At 34.2% G+C, this 21150-nt stretch overlaps 1 protein-coding gene across 4 annotated transcripts in view; it reads right to left on the bottom strand.

The window, feature by feature from the left end:
* The window catches only part of LOC114330596 (uncharacterized), a 128720-nt gene extending 107788 nt beyond the window's left edge, over positions 1 to 20932 (bottom strand). For 3 of the 4 annotated variants that reach the window (XM_028279993.2, XM_028280001.2, XM_028280012.2), the window contains exon 1: positions 20665 to 20932. In XM_028279993.2, coding sequence (XP_028135794.2) covers positions 20665 to 20833 — 169 coding nt within the window. In that variant the 5' untranslated portion in view covers positions 20834 to 20932. The remainder of the gene's footprint in view (positions 1 to 20664) is intronic. The other variant, XM_028280010.2, reaches the window with a different exon arrangement.
* Positions 20933 to 21150: the final 218 nt, after the last annotated feature.

Genomic DNA, 21150 nt, shown 5'->3' with positions numbered 1-21150 from the left:
TGGAGTTTTCTTATGATAAAGACCAGCTACTTCTCTAACTTTATTAAACATATTAAACGTATCATGTTTTTCATTAAAATTTTCTAATTCCTTGCATTTATCCTCTATTCATTTTTCATTAGCTACCTTTATTTTTTGTTTCATTAGTTTCTGTTTTTCTTTGTATTCTGTCTTGTTATCTTTCAATTTTCTTCTCTGCTCCATCAATTCCAGGATTTCATCAGTCATCCATTGTTGTTTTTTGTGCTTCTGCATCGTTGTTGTATATTTTTTCATTACTTTCCAGGTAAGATCTTTAAACATGTTCCATATTTTTGTATTGTTTTTATTTGTTGAATTCTTTAGCTGATTATTCAGGTCATTTTCTATTAGCGTTTTGTTGGATGCTGAGATATGTAATTTTAGTGTTTTGGGGCTTTCTTCGACTTTTTTGAGCTTCACTTGGATGTCAGCTATTGGAGGGTTGTGGTCTTGGGTACTATGCTCTTCAATTTAATCATGGATGAAATCATCAAAAACGTCAACAAAGGAAGAGGAAGAGGATGCAGAATGAGAAACAAAGAGGTAAAACTACTCTGTTACGCAGACGACGCAATATTGATAGTCCAAGATGAAGATAGTCTGCAAAGATTAGTCCACAGATTTAACATAAGAGCAAAAGAATGCAATATGACAATTCCATCTCAGAAAACTAAAATAATAGTAATCAGTAAAGAACCAATCAGTGTAAAATACATATAAATTGATGGCATCAGTATTGAACTGGTAATGGAAATAAAATTCCTTGGAAATACACTATCCAACTATGAAGACCTCAACAAAGAAGTGAGAGATTAAGTACAAAAAGCAAATAGATTGGCAGGATTCCTTAATAACACTATACGGCGAAACAGACATATTAACACTGTTATGAAGTCAAGAATTTACAAAGCGTGTGTAAGACCAATAATGACATATTATGCATCAGAAACAAGATCCGATACAGCCACAACACAAAGACTATTGGAAACGACAGAGAAGAACTACAGGAAATACGCTGTGAAATCGGAAAAGGAGTAAACACATTAGAAGACAATGTAATGTGCAATGAATAAACCAATGAACACAAAATAGAAAAAAGAATAGAATAACCACATAAGCAGAATGAGGGAGACACCTGTGGTGAAAATAACAAGAGATTAATCACTAATCGGTAGAAGAAATATCAGTTGACCGCGCAAAAGATGGAATGACAACCTTCCATAGAGGCATCTATCCGCCAATGAACAAGCAAAATTGCTTATACAGAGGAAGAAGACTGACAGTAGGACCAATAGTCCAAGCAAAAAAACTTATCACAAGTATGCATACACTTGCTTAAGCGTTTTCTCAGCTCTTTAGAAACACATGAAGTTTGTGAGCATTTTCTACACGTGTTCTTACGCTTGTTGTTTATAAGGACTTCTCATGAATGTTTTGCGAAACGCGTAATAAATTATCCATGATAAAACATTGTTTACCTGTTGTTTTATCGACACAAAGGCAGGTATTTACAGCAAATTGCATAATATAACAGATATGCTAATGGCCAATTCTAATATTCTTAAAAACTAATTAGTATGGTTAATTAATTCAATAGGTGCTCGATTGATAATGATTATATAGGACATTTTAATATATGTAAGGTGTATTTCAACACTTTATTGCTATTTAAAGGCCTTGTGCTGTTTAGAATTTTATTTAAAAACAGGAAGTTTAAAAAACTATTTGATACTAAATACCATTGCCACATTTGTATTAAAAATATCTCCCTAGTTTAGTACACCAGGATAAAGATATTTAGTCCAGAGGAATGTTATTCCCAAGACCCTGACCCGCCTAGGTATCTGAAAATTTATTTTAGTGTTATGATAATGCAAAAACTACACTATCCAATCTGGAATACAAATTCCGGAAATTGGGGAAGAAGCTGAATGTGTTAAATGAACAATTACGAGATTTACAAGATGCTTTGAACGATTTACAGGTTCAAAGCCAGTGTCAGCTTAAAGAAAAGGAGAATGTAACCGAAGAAGCGAGTCTCCGGAAGACTACAGTTAATAAGGAAGAAGATATTGATCAAACTTCCGTGGAAAGTCTTAAAAAAAAATTAAAATAAAGATACTTAATGATTTATAAGTTATACGAGAATAGCTTAAAAATGAAGAAGACTTATTTGGCAGAAAATAACCAAATATAGTGGAACTCTGCGGAAATCTCTGTATTTTCCAATGGTATATAATAGAATACGTACAACAGTTCAACAATACTGGTACTGTCAAGATCTCACACTAAAGTGTGTTGCAAGATCTTCATAGTAGTCTTTCTAGATGGTATTTTGGAGTCAAAAGAACATTTGTCAAAGATCGGGAAGGTTTTACTGTATCGATTGTCGCCGAGAAGTAGAAGATTCATGCAAGAAGTGCGATTTTTGTAACGGTAGAAAAGGTCCTAGAACATAAAGTCGTAGTAAAATGGACAATATCTTTCCGGAGTAGAGACAGGCCCGGCCCCAGGGGTGGGCGAACTGGGCGGCGGCCCAGGGCGGAAAATTCAGGGGCGGCCAATTTTAGAGGACAGGCAATTTTTGAAATTGGAGAAATAATAACTTATGTTATTAATATTATAAAAAATCAATATTATGAACAAGAGCGGCAAAAATGCAACTGTAAAAACGAGAATAAGGTAAGTGAAACAATAACAATTGCAAGGTTCGGAATTGCAATTCGACGAAAAATCGACAACACCGCCTTCTTCTTCATCGCACAAGAATAGTATGATCAGAACTAAACTAAATTGACTGAAATTCACTTAAAATTAACTTTACTGAAAATGGATATAATATTTAGAAACATATGGCTGAAGCTTTGTCCAGCCACGCTAAGTCTCCATCTCATCTACAGTCACAGCGACAGTGGGTAGAACTAGTAATTAGACTAGAATCGGGCAAAATCATAGATGAAGAAACACAAAAAGTTCTAAATTCAGAAACTGGTCATTGGAAAAATGTAATACAACGACTTATATCAATAATAAAGTTCTTAGCACATCAGTGTCATCCAATGAGGACCGATTCTGATAAACATTTTCATCAAAACAATGGTAATTTTTTAAAGCTTTTTGAGCTCTTTAAAAACTTTGATTCTGTGTTAAAAGAGCACATTAGGAAAATAACTAATGGGAGTAACAAGCAGCATCACTACTAGGGAAAACGTATTCAAAACGAAATTATTCAGCTCCTCCATGACCAAGTCAAAAATAGAATTTTAAACTTTTTGAAATCAGCAAAGTATTATAGTAAAATTTTAGATTGTATATCTGATATTGCTGGGGTGGAACAGATGACTATTGTTGTACATTTTGTCGATTTAGGTTCTTGTTCACAAAGTGTTAAAATTGAAGAACATTTTCTTGGATTTGTGCCTGTAGTGGAAACCACTGGCTTGGGAGTTACAGAGTCCCAGAATGAACTAAGAATACCTTTGGAAGATATGAGAGGACAAGAGTATGATAATGGGGCAAGCATGGAAGAGAATAACTTGGGAGTTCAAAACAGAATTTTGAAAATAAATCCCAGAGCATTTTTTGTCCAATGTTCTAGCCATTCACTTAACTTAGTCGTTAACGATGCTGCTAAAGCCTCACAGTTTGCAGTTTCTTTCTTTTCCTTAGTGACAAAATTTACAATTTTTTCTCAGCATCTATTCATCGTTGGCCTATGCTGAAAAATCATATTTCTAGCCTAACATTGAAACCTTTGTCCGAAACTATATGGTAAAGTAGAATAATTGATGCAATTACTCCCATTAGAGACCAAATTGAAGAAATGTACGATGATCTTGTAGAAATCACTGTGAATAAAAACAAGGATAAAATGGTTGCTCATGAGGCAAGCTGTTTGGCAAATCAAATCCGTGATTTTACTTTACTTTGCTATGCGTGGTAATATGGCACGACATTTTACTTCACATCAACGTAGTCGCATATGCAGAGTATTGATATGAGAGCGTATCAAGCTAACAGTTTATTAGAAAAATCGGAAATCCATTTTAAGTCTCTCGGAAGTGATTTAAGGTTCCAGGGCTATTTGACAGACGCATAAGGGCTCATCAAAGTTAGAAATTGAGAATCCGAAAAGGAGGCTGAAGATGAAAGTATGGATGTAGATCCAGAGACACGATATAAAGTTGACTTCTATTTAAAACTTATACACACAACCGTTAATGTATTAAGTGATAGATTTCAGCAAATTAAGAGCCATGTTGAAATTTTTGAGTTTTTGGGTATACCAAGGGAGAGGGGCGGCGGTCGCCGATCTTGCCCAGGGCGGCAAAATCCATAGGGCCGGGCCTGAGTAGAGAGATCCTTTTGAACGACTTGCAGTAGATATTCTCGATCCAGTTTCGATGAAAGAGAGAAGAAATAAGTACCTACTTAATAGTCGTAATGGATTAATTTTCAAAATGGCCTGAACTTGCAATTTACTAACATCGTCCAATAGCTTGCAGCAAGCTTGGAACTTTATTGCTTTCCACTCAACTCTTCGCAGAAGATCTAGCATTTTTTGTTCATTTGCTGTTATTGTTCGTCCGCTATAACTTTTCCAATGCGTCACGATTCATTTTCAAACAAATTAAGTCAAAACATAAAGTGAAACGTACGCCGATGTGTATAGTATATAGTATACAAAATTTATATACACATCGACGTTCGCTTCACTTTATGTTTTGATTTAATTTGTTTGGAAATGAATCGTCACGAATGGGAAAAGTTATAGCGGACGAACAATATAAGTGCAGTGTTCCTAATGAGAGTCGAATAACTCGAAACACATGTAGAACAATGATAGAGAACTAATTGAAAGGAAATGGAGAAAGATACTTTAAGATTATTTACAAATTATAATAAAATCTTAAACCACACCATCCATACAATAAAATACAAATTGCACTGTGAGAGGCCACCTAATAAAACACTCGAATTGTGCAACCCGGAAATATGTCAGTCGGGATATATGACGTATAGCGTCATTTGCTTTTCGTTTAGTATACATTAATGTATGACATGCGCTGACAGTTCAATGTCATTTCGATTTTGATTGAATACAATCAGCCTCCCATACCTCATTAGATTTTTATTCTTTATCTACTAAATATCAGTTACGCAACCTAAGGTAATAATTAGAATAATTATGGAGAGCAATTACCCACGACACGACTACCTTCTGTTCATCTACCTTAGCAAGAAATACAGTTGGTTTTCTTTATATTCAAATGATTCACACTTCAAGGTTAACCAAAGGATTGCATCGAGAAGTCATGCCCAGCTAAGAAGACTGGAAACGTAACGTAGAGATGGGAAATTTGAAAAGAATTGATGATATAATCGCTTTTGTTTAGATCGTGAACCAGAGAAGAATGTCGAGTTTTTTAATTGTGTTTATTTAATGTATGCGCATATTTAAACACAAACATCATAGTTGTTGCTAAGAGTCTTGAATTTTACGTTTAAAATTCACTAGTTTAGATTCTTCTTCTTTCGGTGCCTTTTTAGATCCCCTAATGTTGGCAATTACAATGGCGAATTCTTCACGGTCTGCAACTAACAGGAATAGTTGTTCGACATTGCACATTCCTGTCCAATCGCAAATGTTCTTGAGCCATTACATCTGCTTCTTTTCAATTTCTCTGCAGCCCTCGATTTCACCTTTCTGAAAAATACTGTACCGGTCTCCTCTAAGAGCATAGGCTAGGTATGAAATTTTTCTTATTTTAATTGATTTCGATAACTCAGGAATGGCATTTGCTCTAATCAAGAAGCTATGTCAAGAACAATAGCACACGGATGAGAATCATATGAAACTCTTAGATGGTATAGGAAATATCTAAGGTGAATAGAAGACGGCAATATACCGATTAATCTGAAGCGAAACTCTTATATCAGTGTCTTCTTTCAGTAATGACCTACGGTACGAAAACACTGTTCCTGATAAAAAAAATGCTTCAAAATTAAGAATAGAACGAAGAAGGATGAAACTTTCAATGTCAGGGGTAACAATAAAAAACACAAGATCGCAAACGAAGAACTACGAAACATAACCAAAATTACAGATGTTGTGTAGAGAGCTTGCAGACTGAAATGGAGATGAACTGACTACGTGGCAAAGATGAAGAATAGAAGCTGGGCACTCAAGTTAACCAATCAGAGACCAAGACCAGATAAACTAAACAGAGGAAGACCACAATGGCAAGATGATCTGTGAAAGATGACGAAAAATTGGATCCATACTGTACACGACACTCTGGATACAAACAGGGGGCGCCTATATCCTACAGTGGACATAAAACGGGCTGATAACGATGATGATACTTGGGTTATTAGAGGTAAGGCGGTATAGCGAAGACCAAATGGTAGGTACTTTCATCGGGACATCGGATTGTTTTAGCCTAAATACAAAAATTGTTTAATCATGCGTATTCACTCCTTAAGCTGGAGTCCCACAAGGTTCAATTTTAGCTCCAATATTATACACAGTCTGCAATACTGACATTCCCCACCCAATTAATTGGACCGAGCCTATCCTACCGCTCTCCTTTTTACTGGTATTATGCTGCATACGGTACGCTGATACATCGGTCTGTGTTCGATAGAGCTTTAAGACAATATAAACCAAGAGGCAGCGCTGAAAAATCTCTTTGAATTTACTAAAGCTAGATTTTTCGCCGTTGATTAGTGTAAGTGTGTAGAGAAACATACTGCGGTCGGTCAAGCGAAACGTAGAACAGGGATTACTGAGAGGGTATCAAAGTTGCTTTCCTACGAAGGTAATTATTTCCATTTACTAAGGCTGAAAATCAGTACACACATTCTAAATTAAATATAAATAAAAGTTATTATAGTCGGTCAGCTGTATGACGGGACAGAGCCGGTCGGTCGGACCCAATAGTCGATTGAGGAAATAAAGCATTTTGGCTCGCAATTTTTTCGTCCAGCATGAATTTACTTGAAATTTTCACAGAAGGTAGGGAATAGTCCTAGGATCATTTTCTATGTCATGTTGCTATCATACGCTAAAACCTTGGGGGCTGTTTCGACCCCATCTCGGGGGGTGGGAATTTTTTATTACATTTTAACCATGCAATTCGATGGAAAAAGTGATTCTAAGAAAAAAATGTTTTTTACATTTTCTTCGTAAAACTAATATTTTTCTAGTTATTCGCGCTTGAAAATAACAGTTTTTCGACGAAAAAATCGACTTTTTAGAGGGTTTATGAGAATACCTCGAAAAATATTCTGTATATTTTTCACGATAAAAAGTTTCTTCAAAAATGATTTTGTAGGATTTTAAAGAGCTATAAAAGACTGTGTAAATTAAATTCCGTTAGATCCCCTAGTTTTTAATTGGGGCGGGTTTAAAGGGCTCGAATAAGGGGGTGTTTGCTGGTAAATAGAGGTTTTAAACAGCTATATCTGGCTAACTGTTTACTGTAATGAAAATCTATACACAGGGTAATTTTAGTCATTAAAAAAGCTACAATTTAGTAGTTTATAATTTTTTTCGTATCTTCAGTATTTTCGGAGAAATTTTGAAGTAAAAGGTGAAAAATACCAAATTGCAAAAAATCAATTTTTCTTTAAACTCCAATTTTTCTAAAATTAGACATTTTAAATAGGACAAACTCCTTGAGTGTATTGATAATATAAATATAAAAGGAACTACAGAAAGGTAAAGACCAATTTTGAATTAAGAAGGTAGTTAAGAAGTTGTTTTCACTGATTTTTTTCGTAGAGAAAAGCAGGTACCGACATTTTTTTTATTATAAGTCGCTTAATTTTCATGCTAGAAACTTTTTATTTTTCCTCGAAAAATACAAATTTTTCCCATTATTTGGCTTTGAATATTTCAAATTATGCATTTGACGAAAAAAGCTAACCTTTAACATGCCGTATCTCGGTTTGTATTGGTCTTAAAGATATTATAGGAAAAGGATTTGGTTCGTGTTACTAAAAGATACAATTTCGATATCTTCAGTTTTTTTGATTAAATGCATATTTTTCGAGGTATTCTCAAAAAACCCTCTAAAAAAAGTCGATTCTTTCGTCGAAAAACTGTTATTTTCAAGCGCGAATAACTCGAAAAATATTAGTTTTACGAAAAAAAATTTAACGAACATGTTTGTCTTAGAATCACTTTTTCCATCGAATTACATGGTTAAAATGTAATAAAAAATTCCCACTCCCGAGATGGGGTGGCAACCACCCTCAAGGTTTTAGCTTATGATAGAAGCATGATATAGAAAATGATCCTTGAACTATTCCCTACCTTCTGTGAAAATTTCAAGTAAATCCATACTGGACGAAAAAATTGCGAGCCAAAATGCTTCATTTCCTCAATCGACTATAGGGGCAGACCGACCGCCTCTGTCCCGCCATACAGCTGACCGACTATAATATCTTGTATTTATATTTAATTTAGAATGTGTGTACTGATTTTCAGCCTTAGTAAATGGATTTAATTACCTTCGTAGGAAAGCAACTTTGATACCCCCTCAGTAATCCCTGTGCTACGTTTCGCTTGACCGACCGCAGTATGTTTCTCTACACAATCACAGTAATCAACTGTGAAACATTTAGCTTTAGTAAATTCAAAGAGATTTTTCAGCGCTGCCTCTCCGTCTAATTGGTCGGCTAGATTAAATAATAAAGTGGTGTAACAAATGGAGACAACACCAACACCCTAGTAGAAGATGCTAGGATAACTCTCCTAGGAGAAAGACTCAAATTCAGATCATCGTTGGTCTATTTGGTACAGGAGCGTCATTTGAAATTTTGTTTGGGGGGGGCAAGCACTATATATACAATACATTATATATGATGGTATGATGAATATTGATGTATTTTTTGTAAATTTCAGTCATTTTTTAGGGCCAGGGGGGGGCAAATGCCCCCCCCTGGACGCCCAAATGACGCCCCTGATTTGGTACCTAGTTCATTTTAGCAGGACTCTCAACTTGAACTTTGGTATAAATGACATGTCTTCATTCATTCAATCATCCGTATTATTTCGTTCTCCCATCTCTAAAATTAGCAGAATAATCTTACACAAAATAAACAAAAAGACAATAAAAATGTTGTTCATCGTCGTTAACGGTGTTTGTTTAAAGGTGTGCAAGAAGCGTAACTTTGCATTTTCTCCTATAAACAATAATAAGCAGATGCATTCCTGTTAGAGGCCGATCCCACTAGCAACTAAATTGTATATGTATGTGAATGCGAATGTGAAGCCAATGGAATGCTCTAATTATCTTGTTATTTAATGTAGACTTGTTTTTGTAAAAATACTTGCTATGTATAACTCGTAAAATTTACAGTTAAGTTTATTATACAGTTTGTATTTACGAGAAATGATCGTTTAGTTCCGGGATTTTTTTAATTGTGTGGCAACGTCGCAATTATACGCAATGCGGTTGGCAATATTTATTGAAGTTAACCCAAGCTCTGTTTTTTTTTTTCGAAGTCTAATTACCTCAAAATCTACAAGGAAAAATTTTTAATATTGTAGTGAAGCTATTTTATAGACCAGGACTAATCTGTAAAAAACGTCTATTTTTGAATGTGAGAGGTGGCATTCGGATTTTTGCAGATAAAGTTAGGTGACACCTTCAGTAATACTAATTGACTTATGCTCCTTCTCAAATATGCCCGGAACATTAACAAAAAAATTAAAATTTTTAAAAATTTCGAAAAACATCGATTTTTTTCTGCTTTCTTTGCTTATAACTTTAAAACGATTCGTTTTGGAACAAAGTCGTACAAAATAAAGATAATAAAGATAATTGAATTTTGTATGACATACGACTGGTCAAAAATGTCTTTTAAGGTATTACCTTTTCTGCAATATAGCAATAAATACAAAAAAGGGGGCAAAATACGCCTGTTGTTATTCAATGCTTCTTAACCACTTTGGTGGCACTTAGAACCTTAGTAATTCGCTTAGAAAATTCTTATAACTTACTTAAACGGTCTACCAAATTTAATTAAAATCGACCTAATAGACTTTGCATAATAAATTTGCAATCTAAATGTTTTTAAAAAAGTTAAAATTTTTTAAAATCTTTCTGAACAAAAAGTAGACCATTTAGAAAGTGGCTAATTTTTTTACATATAAAGAGGTGCTCTGCCTATCTAATACACTTTACAGAATTAAAATCGGATTATTTAAGGGGCCTCAGCAATGTTTTAAAATTATAAACAATTTTTTGGCTTATAAGCAAATAGCTTTGTTTAATAATAAAAAAAATTAATTTTTAGCAATGCAAATAATTAAAACCGGTATAATTTGACATAAACTTTCAAATGCTGTCAGCAGAATTGCTATTTTTGCTCTTTGCTATTTGCTATTTTTTAATCAAAAGTTATTCGCGTTCAAAAATTGCAATTTTTCGATTTTTGAAAGTTCCACCGCGTTTATCTCGAAAACTATGGATCCTACGAAAAAGCTTGTTAGAACATTTTTTGCTTAGAATTGCCCAAGAAATACAAAAAATGTTTTATATTGCGAAAAATCGATGTTATGTAATTCCGCAAGTTCTTTGTTTATAACAATCTTATCGACATCCGGATCAACTGTTACTCAAAAAATTCGTGTTCTACGGGTCAAAATACATAAAAAAAACTTGGGTAAGTCCATCTAAATAAAGGAGCCCGTAGCACCCCCTCCTGACCACAGCACTAATTTGTTTATAAGCCAAAAAATTGTTTATAACTTTAAAACATTAAAAAAAAATAAAATAAAACATTGCTGAGGCTGCTTAAATAATCCGATGTCAATTCTGTAAAGTGCATTAGATAGCTGGAGTGCTTCTTTATATGTAAAAAAATTTGACAAATCTTTTGTATGTTCTAGTTTTTGTTGTGCCAGATTTTATTTTAAAAAAAGTTTAGATTGCAAAATTATTATGCAAAATCTAGTAATTCAATTTTAATGAAATTTGGCGGACGGTTTCAGCACATTACAAAAATTTTATAAGCGAACTAGGAAGGTTCCAAGTGTAACCTAAGTGATGGAAAAACATTGAATAAGGACAGGCTTGTTTTGCCCCCTTATTTTATATTTATTGCTAGTTTGCAGCAAGGGTGATAAATTAAGACATTTTTAACCAATCGTATCTGATAGAAAATTTAATTATCTTTGTTTTATTCCTGAAGATCTGTCTTTATTAAATTTATGCATCCATCTACGTTTTTTTCTACGTCTTTTAAAAACGTTGTTTTCCAACAACAACCAACACATTAACACATCTTCATTGGAACTCATTGTCGGTGGTCGGTGGTCGGAAGTTAACGGAACCAATGTAGGCACCCTCGTCGGAAAATCGGTCTATATCGGATCTGATCTGATCGGAGAAAAACGGATCCAATGTAGGTGCGGCCTTAGTTTATAGTAATCCTGTGCATCAGATGCTACAGTGCGTCGGTTCTGATGGCGTATTTATATTCAGTACATGTTTTCATAAAATTCGATATGGCCCCAAAAATTGCATGCGTACTTTTGGATGTATATTCACTGTAGACTTTGTTCCTGACGTCATCCTAAACACAATGCAAAAAGTTGTAAGCTGGTAGGTGCTGTATTCAAAAATAGATTTATTTTTTCCTAAATGGTCTGGTCTAATTGTAAGGAACATGTAATTGTAATGTTATATATGTTACAGTTTAAGTTGATTCTCAGTTGGAGTTGACTATTCCTAGTTAGAGTCAACTCAAACTAAAACGAGCAGTAAGAGTTGACTTGAAAAATTTAACTCAACTTTTACTAGTTGAAGTAGACTCTTCCTAACTCTTGTTAGTGAAAGTAGATCGCGGGAAAAAGATAATCAACTCTTACTAGTTTGAGTTGACTATTTCTGGACCTATTCAGTAGATGTAGATCTCACGTGCTTTTTTGATGAGTGCGCATCTCTTTGTTTTGACTGTTTTAACTACTTAGAATCGGTTGCTTGTTTTTATGTCGTGGAAAGAATAAACTCTTACTAAATGACATTGGGAAAAGTGTACTGTTTCTAGTTGGAGTCTACTTTTACTAGGAATTGTTGAATAAGAATCTTCATTTTATATTTAAAATCAACTTTTACTAAAACAAGCCGTTTGAGCTGACTCTAACTAGGAATAGTCAACTCCAACTTAATAATCAACTTGAACTGTAACATATACACTTCCAAACGTCTACATTTTGATAAATGTTAAACACTTAAAACTAACAATTGGCTTTATCTTTCTTATCTTAAAGGTTTTAAAAGTAGTATTTAATGATTCCCTGCCTGTTAACCAACCACAGAACACAGGAAACCGAACCTCTACCTTAATGCATTAGATATCTCGTGTATCCTTTTTATTGTTTCATAAGACCAAACAGTTCGTGACCGGTTTGCTAAGTACGGTATGAGTATGAATAACACGAGGAAAAGGAAATGTTCAGATACCCATAATACATAACTGATGTTATCATCATATGAAAAACTAATCGCTTGAATAGACTCAGATCCTTTATAGGTCTGGATCCCGCGTATGAAAAAAAAGTTGATTAATAGCAAGCTGAAAATTTGTTAATAGCTAAGGGTGTCTAGTCGGATAAACTTTGATATATGGGAGCACTGTAACAGGGGCAGTTTTAATTGTGGAACAGGTTAAAAATTTGGAAAGGTCAGACCACGAAAACGACACATTTATTTTGTCCGACAGAATAGACTTAAACCCTTCGATCAGAGATTAAACTCTCATGCAAAAATCAGACTGCTATTTATCACCTGTCATAATTCCTGTCACTTGACATATTCTACATGTTCTACTTCTACTCATAAAAACGACCATTTGGTGATAAATAGCAGTCTGTTTTTTGCATGAGAGTTTAATCTCTGTTCGGAGAGTTTAAGTCTGTTCTGTCGGACAAAATACATGTGCCGTTTTCGTAGTTTGACCGTTCCAAATTTTTAACCTGTTCCACAATTAAAACTTTCCCTGCTCCAGTGTTCTCATACATCAAAGTTTGTCCCACTAGACACTGTTAAGCTGTTAACAAATTTTCAGCTTGCTATTAATCAACTTCTTTTCATACGTGGGATCCAGACCTATTTTATTATTCTTTTGAGTTGGGTAGAGACGACTTAGGATATTGATTCTATAAATTTCTATTTTTGATGTAATAGAAATTCTATAAAAGGGATTAAAAGTTTGTATCTATATATTATGTACTTGTTGTATGAAGTCGTCATCGTTCAGTAGCTTCTGATTACTTCGAATTCCTTTCTTGTATTCCCATTTTCTTATTATTGCGCCGTCTTTTTTCGAAAGTTGGCGATCCAAAAAGCAACTGCAGCTTTGGAAACTGTTGCACGAAAGATTTCTGAGGATGAGCGATTAAACCATCTCCTCAGGTCTTTCAGCAACGAGTTCTGTTGTCTTCCTTTGCCCTGTACTTTATGTCCCAATATGATTTGAATATATCTCTCTCTTCTCAACACATGACCCAAGTATTTCATTTTTCTTTCTTTGATGAATCTTAGTAATTCCTTTTGTCTGTTCATGCACCGAAGTACCTCTTTGTTAGTAACTTTTGATCGTAGTAAACATCTGATCATTCGAATTCTGAGCTCCAGATTAAGGTCTGATCTTGTAAAAATGGTTTCATGATCATCAGTGTCTTCCTCCCTTATTCGATTCTTGATATTTTTTTTTTGGTATTCCCGTAGTTTTTGCCAATACATCTTCTTATTTCATCATCATCATCATCCTCTTTGTGTTTATCTCGATGCGGGTCAGCCTCCGCTGATACCATCTGATTGATGTACCTCAATTTATACCACTACCTATACAAAAAAGGAGCCAATACTAGATGTAAAAACTATAGTACAGTGTCATAATAATACATGCCAATAAAATCTTGTTGCATATCATCAGAAACATACTAAAACCTTACCTACATTATCAAATACCACAGGAAGAAGTGGGGTTTTTAAAGTAAAAGGTAGGTACACGTGACAAAACCCTGAGACAACTCATTGAAATGTTTGTTCGTTCCGTGGACAAACATGGAAACATTAATAAAGAAGAAAAAATAAAAAAATACTCAACGGTACATTCCATGTCAAATCCATCCGGCAAAAACTTTTGGATCTCCGATTTTTCTGAAACTTGGTGTATAGCTTCTGCGGGATGTAAAAATAAGATATTTAAGGTCAAAAAATCTTCTTCTTTTTTTTTCTCGAAATGTTATTTTATGCGATTTTACAGTGATTTGGTGTTTATTTAAACAAATTTGCATTTTCTATTGTAAATTATCAATGGAAAAATTAATATTTTAATAAAAGGGACTCAAAAATGTCATTATATGGCATTATAACAAGTTCTTTTTATTCAAAACAACTTTTTGGTGAAATTGTATAGTGTAGAAAACGTTAAAATACCGCTTTTTACATATTCCTCCATTCCCAAAATACATCATAATCGATTTGGCTGAAAATTAGCCCACAGATAGCCAAAACATAGGACTTTAAGTGGTTTGAAGGATATGAATTATATTACAATACCAAAAAAGTTACATGCAATAATATCAGACTCAAAAGTATATTAGTCCAGTCGGGATAACATTTGACCTTGCATGCCGAGCTGCCCAAAATTTTATTTTTCTAATCTGTAGGGGGGTCAATAGTAGTCTAAATTTAAAATCGCGAATGAATTACTCCGTTATGTTAGCCTCCATGTTGATTTTAAAGGAGAACCGTTTTTGCTCAATATCTCCGCCATTTTTAACTTTTCGACAAAAATGGTAGAAACTGAAATTGTTCTAAATAAATCGTATTTACAATTACTACAACCTCTTTTTAACAATTTTTGTCGTGAGGTCGATATTTTCCGAGTTAATTGTACTTACAGTAGACGCCTGTATTTTTGACTATGATATTGCATAATATGTAACTTTTTTGGTATTATAGTATAATTCAAATCCTTCTAACTACTTAAAATCGATTATGATGTATTTTGGAAATGGAGAAAAATGTAAAAAACGGTATTTTAACGTTTTCTGCGCTATAAAATTTGATCAAAAACTTGTTTTGAATCAAAATAACTTGTTATAATGCCATATAATGACATGTTTGAATCCCTTCTATTAAAATATGTTTTCCATTGATACTTTACGATAGAAAATGCAAATTTGTTTAAATAAATACCAAATCACTGTAAAATAACATTCTGAGCAATAAAAAAGAAAGAAGAAGACAATTCGACTTTAAATATTTTATTTCTACATCCCGCAGATGCTATATACCAATTTTCAGACAAATCGGAGATGCAAAAGTTTTTTTGATCCAAAATTGAGTGATTTGAAATGGAATCACCCTAACACTATTAAAGAAAGAAAAATGGTTATAGAAGAAAAAAGGAAGGAAGAGAGGACCGGAGAGACAACGCACATCCTGGTTGAAAAATTTAAAGTAGGGAGGGGGGAAACAACAACAGAACTCTTCAGATAGAGTAAAATGGGCCGTGATGATCACCAATGTTCTTAAAAGATGAGGCACACGAAGAAGAAGATGATGATGAATCCCCAATAAAAATACTGATACTTAATACTTGAACATTATTATAATCACTGTAATTTTACTGACATTTAAAATTTAATTCTTTTTGGTATGTACGTAGGTACTTTACTTTTTGAATAATGCAAGAAACTATTACTCACATTACCACTAATTGCAAAACATTCAATCTTAATCGTTTGTAATTAATAATTGTAATTTAATATTTATTTCATTAGCATTACATAACACTTCCTAGATAATTTAATACTTTATGAATGCTACAATCTATAAAAATTTTGTGGTAATTTCTAATAATAAATATTAATAAAAAATTTCTTTTCTGTAAAATCTGGGATGGGAATAAATTACGGTTATAAATTAAATTTAATATATCAACTATCTCTTTCTAAACAGACGATTGTACTTCGATTAAAATCATTAATGGCGGCTTTATTTACATCGGGTGTATTTACTTACTTCTTACTCCGTGGCGTTACAACCCTTCGTGGGTTTTAGCCGACTTGACAACATGCCTCCATTCCTATCTGTTTTGAGCAATCTCCATCCAGTACTCCACGTCCACAGTTTTAACACCTCCTGCTATATTATCTCCCCATCGGAGTCGAGGTCGTCCAAGTGGTCATCTTCCAGTTGGGACTTCTTCCCATACCAGCCTTACTATTCCTTCATCACAATGTCCTCTGAAAACATTGGAGTCTTGCCCATGGAGGCTTTCCTGCCCATTGGAGTCTTCTGGACTCTATTTCTTTTATTATGTTAGGGTCTTGATATAGTTCTTCGAACTCTTTGATAGTTCTTATTTTATATTGTCCTGCTGTTTCATCGAGCACGGGCTCAAAGATCTTCCTTGGGATTTTTCTTTCCCAAAGACATTGTCTCTCTTCGTTTGTCTATATCATCCACGTTTCGCTGCCATACATCACTACGGGTCGTATGGTTGTTTTATACAGTGTGTCATTTTGAAAAGATGCTACCCCCTATAACTTGGTCCCTATAAAAAATCTAAAAATATGCAAAAACACGTCACAAGTTTATTTGTGAGGGGGACATTTTGTAGACCAGTTTTCAACTAGATTACATCAACCCTCTAGCGGGGGCGGACACAACCCCCAAAATCTTTAATGGAAAGGGGGTTGAGTGATACCTCATTGTGAAGGTACCTTTTCAAAAATACCACATACCTTATACATATTTCTTTTTAGTACTTTTGGAAAAACCTTGGACTCAATACTCTAAAAAAATTTGGAGTTCTGAACTTGATACTTAATATCTTTACGGTTTTACTTGATTTTTCCAAAAATACTTCAAAAAAATACTCTTAATACTCCAACACCCACAAAAAATTCAAGTTGGAGTTTAATACTCCAAAAAAAGTTTTGAAGTTCTGAACTCGATACTTAATATCTGTATGGTTTCACTTGATTTTTCCAAAAGTACTGAAAAGAAATATAATGTATGGTATTTTTGAAAAGGTAATCGAACGATCGTTAAAATGAGGTATCACTAAACCCCCCTTTCTATTAAAGATTTTGGGGATTGCGTCCGCCCCGCTAGAGAGTTAATGTAATTTACTTGAAAACTGGTGTACAAAATGTCCCCCTCACAAATAAATTTAACGTGTTTTTGTATATTTTTATATTTTCTATAGGGACCAAATTATAGGGGGTGCTGTTTTGAAGGCATAACATCTGGTTATCGGCTTGTATCCTATTGTTTATTTCTTGTGATCGTTAAATTTATTTGATTTTAAAATTCTTACAACTATACTTTTAGTCATATTCAATCAATTTTTCCGTTAGCATCACCGCATTTTCATTTTTCTTCGTTCCTAAATCATCTCTTATGATTTCTTCTAAATTTGCCACACTTCCAGATATCTCGGATTCATGTAGGTATTATATACTTTAGAATTTTAAACATCATATGCTTTTTCCAAGTCTATTAGAACTATTAAGGGTGGTATGAGGTTAGTAAAGCAGTAAAGGATCTTGGAGGCAGTATTAGTTTGCTGATATTCATACGGTAAGAAAATTCCGTATAATAACCATTGTTTCCTCCGAAAAAATCGGATATTCTAGAAATAAAACTCAGCTTCTACCAACTTATCCTACTCCCACGACTCCGAATGCATTTGCCGTGTAGCCACTGGGTATATGGAGTAATTTTTTCTATTATTTGTTTTAAAATACAATCTGTTACATCACTAAGTAGCACTAAGCATTTCTGTTAAACCAACTAAATGTGAGAGGAGTTTTAGTCCAATGACTATTAACTCCTGGTAGGTTTCTTACTAATAACTGCTCTAAGTCACTTATTTTCACTTAAAACTTTAAACACTTTTCGTTGGGATGCTTTTCCAGTTGTTTGTCGTTTGAAATATTTATCACTGCATTTGACGATCATCTGCTTCACTGTCTCGATCTTCAAGTCCCTGTAAATGTCTGCATTTGGAATGAACCACGGTGCATTTGTGGTAGCACGAAGAACCTTGGATTGAAATCGCTCGAGTATTGCTAAGTTGCTGTGTGCTGCAGTTCCCCACAGTTCAATTCCGTATGTCCAGATGGGAAGGATGATTGCTTTATACACTAATATTTTGTTAGATAAAGATAAGGTGGATTTTCGGTTAAGTAGCCAGTAGTGTTTTTTGAATTTTATTCCTAATTGCTTCTTCTTCAAGCAGATGTGTGTTCTCCATGTTAGCCCCTTGTCAAGGTGTAATCCAAGATATTTTACAGTATCATTTTTAGGAATGTTCTTGTTATGCATTAGGATAGTCGGTGTTTCTTTGTGACATTTAGTGAATACTACGTTAACTGATTTTGCTTCGTTGATCTTTATCTTCGAAAAAGCACGGCACAACTGAAAATGTGCATAGGGTGGTAGAAAAGATACAATCAGCTTTCCAGGAAATGAGCTATTGCAATGCCATTTTCCTGGATGTAAGTGAAGCATTTGACAAGGTCTGGCATCCAGGATTGTTATTCAAACTTAAGAAAGAAATCTCTCAGCCGCTATATACAATACTAAAATCATACCTCGAATAATAGCTGTTTTACACAAAATACGAAGAAAGTGTGTCTAACATCCACAACATAAATGCTGGGGTCCCGCAAGGCAGCGTCTTGGGACCCATTCTCTACACAATCTTTACAGCTGATTTCCTAACTGGAGAAGAATCTACAATCGCAACATTCGCAGATGACACTGCAATTCTGGTAAAAAATCCAGATCCCATACAGGCAGCTGAAATATTGCAACAGAACATACATCTAATTGAAATATGGGCTAAGAAATGGAAGACATGGAGCAATAGACTGATGAAAACGGACTATGAATATCGTACAGGGAATTTGATTTATTTTATGCCTTCCTTTAATAAACTACTACCTTCTGGACATTCAACGAAATCATTTTTGTTTTATTCTGTCTATTTTTAAGCGTCAACGTTATAGAAGTTAATATTTTTTACAATTACATATTTTCTAAATGTATATTTTATTTTTTTGCTTCTACTTCTTAAACTAACAAAATACAATAATGGCAATGGTCACCAAAATATCAAACAAGGAAATGCCTGAAGCAAAAAATAATTTGAAAAAGGCAAAGCAATTAGATCGGATAATCGTCAATCATCATCATCGTTATCATTAGCCGTTTTGAGTCCACTGCCGAATATAGGACCCCCGTGAATAATTTCATATCCGATCTTAAGCACCCTCAATACAGTTGTGCTGCATGCGCTTGATGTGATCCAATCACCTTGTTGGAGAACGTTTTCGTTTGTCTCTGTGGGACAGGATAATAGAGATAGGGATAGATCGGATAATATCCCTAGGAAAATGTGGATAAAAATGTTATTAGCGAAAGGCACAAGGTAGCTAGCACGTAGAACAAGATAGGTAGAATTACTAAAGTGATGGATATGCCAGATGAATCGAAAAACAGTAGCTTAATACCTACCTGTGTACAAAAACAAAAATGTTCAACCATCCACACAATTCAAGTCTAGGGGTGGCCCAATTGATGCCAAAATGAGAGAGCAATTAAGTTGGTTTGGAAGACAGTATGAAAAATTCCTACGTTAAAAGTTTCTAGATGGAATGGGGAAGAAAGACCCAAAAAGTCCAGTTTAAAGAAGCCGAACCGCATATGAACAAAGTTCAAGGGATGATGTTAATGATGATACTACTTTATTTCCCTTAGATCCAAAGGAGTTTCGCGCTGACAAAGGTATTTTTAAAACTCTACTCTAACAGATTTTCTCTAGCAAATTATCTGTTATTAGTTTAAGATTCATTTTCATTGATTCTATTATTCAGTGGTCTTGAGGTTTTACATAAATAAAAGTTGTGTCCATAGTTATATAATAAATCAATTTTACTATAGGTATTTCTTGTTTTGAAATCTTCTACAATGCTATATTTGGTAACTTGTTTTTTAAGTTTTCCTAATAAACCTTTTATTGATTGGGAAGTTGTTATTGAAAATATCTGTAGGTACCTACTATTTCTAATAAACTTTGCAAGATTTTGTTCATTATTTCGTAATAGCGCATAAAATACCAAAAATGGTAATGGTTTTGAATGAAAAAGTCAACTATATGATTTCTAACAATAAAACACTGAAAACTTTTGTTTTAAATACTTGCACAAAATTTATTGTGACTGCAGCTGTTTCAGCAAAGTGCCTTTTTCTAATTATGTATCTTAAGGCATTTATTTTGAATATGGAGAATTTAAAATTGGTGATTAAAATAATGATTATGATCTAGAATCTAGAAGGTGAACTGCGTGTGTAGAATCTGTTTTTCTATTAATGGCAGCCCTTTTGTGTTCTGCTATACGTTTGTTAAAGGTTCTACCAGTTTGACCTATGTAAGATTTTTTTCAGTGTTTTATTTTTAAATAAAATGAACTTCCATCAAATAACGTCGGATCCATCAACTTTATGGTTGTATTTAATTGTTTATAATAATTAAAGAGTAAGTTATTTGTGAAATAATTCTGAAATGTTGTAGGAATGTCTAGAGGGACGGTTCTCTTACCTTTTGGCATTCCGCATGGCGGTTTCGTGCGCGAGCTATCCAAGAAATCCAAGTCATACTTTCTAGCCGGTGGAAATGTCAATGCGACGTGTCCTTGCACGTAAACGGTCCAAAAACATAGCACTTGCACTAAACAGAAAACCCCCACGGGGCGCGACATCGATCCCATATTGCTATCGCACGCAACGCACTAGCACTGTACACCCTGTATATACATACCACAGCCTCGAAGAAGGTGTTCACCGCTGCATAGTACTTCAAGAACTACCGATCTAAAGCGGCGTACCGATTTTCTCTCTCTTTAAAACAGAGCCGTCTTAGGCAGGTGGATTTATTCATTTTACACGATACAAATAGCGTTACAGGTTTTTGTATGACCCTGGCTTCCAAAAGCTTGCTTATTTCCCTCCATTTTTCCTGTCCCTTGTTTTTTTCTATTCAATCTCTCGCGCCTCTTTCTGACAAGTCTTGCTTTACTGCTTCCAA

The sequence above is a fragment of the Diabrotica virgifera genome, chromosome 6 (assembly GCF_917563875.1).
Source record: "Diabrotica virgifera virgifera chromosome 6, PGI_DIABVI_V3a".
NCBI classification, from domain to species: domain Eukaryota; kingdom Metazoa; phylum Arthropoda; class Insecta; order Coleoptera; family Chrysomelidae; genus Diabrotica; species Diabrotica virgifera.
The sequence above is the reverse complement of the archived record's forward strand: the minus strand, read 5'-3'. Positions and strand labels throughout refer to the sequence as shown.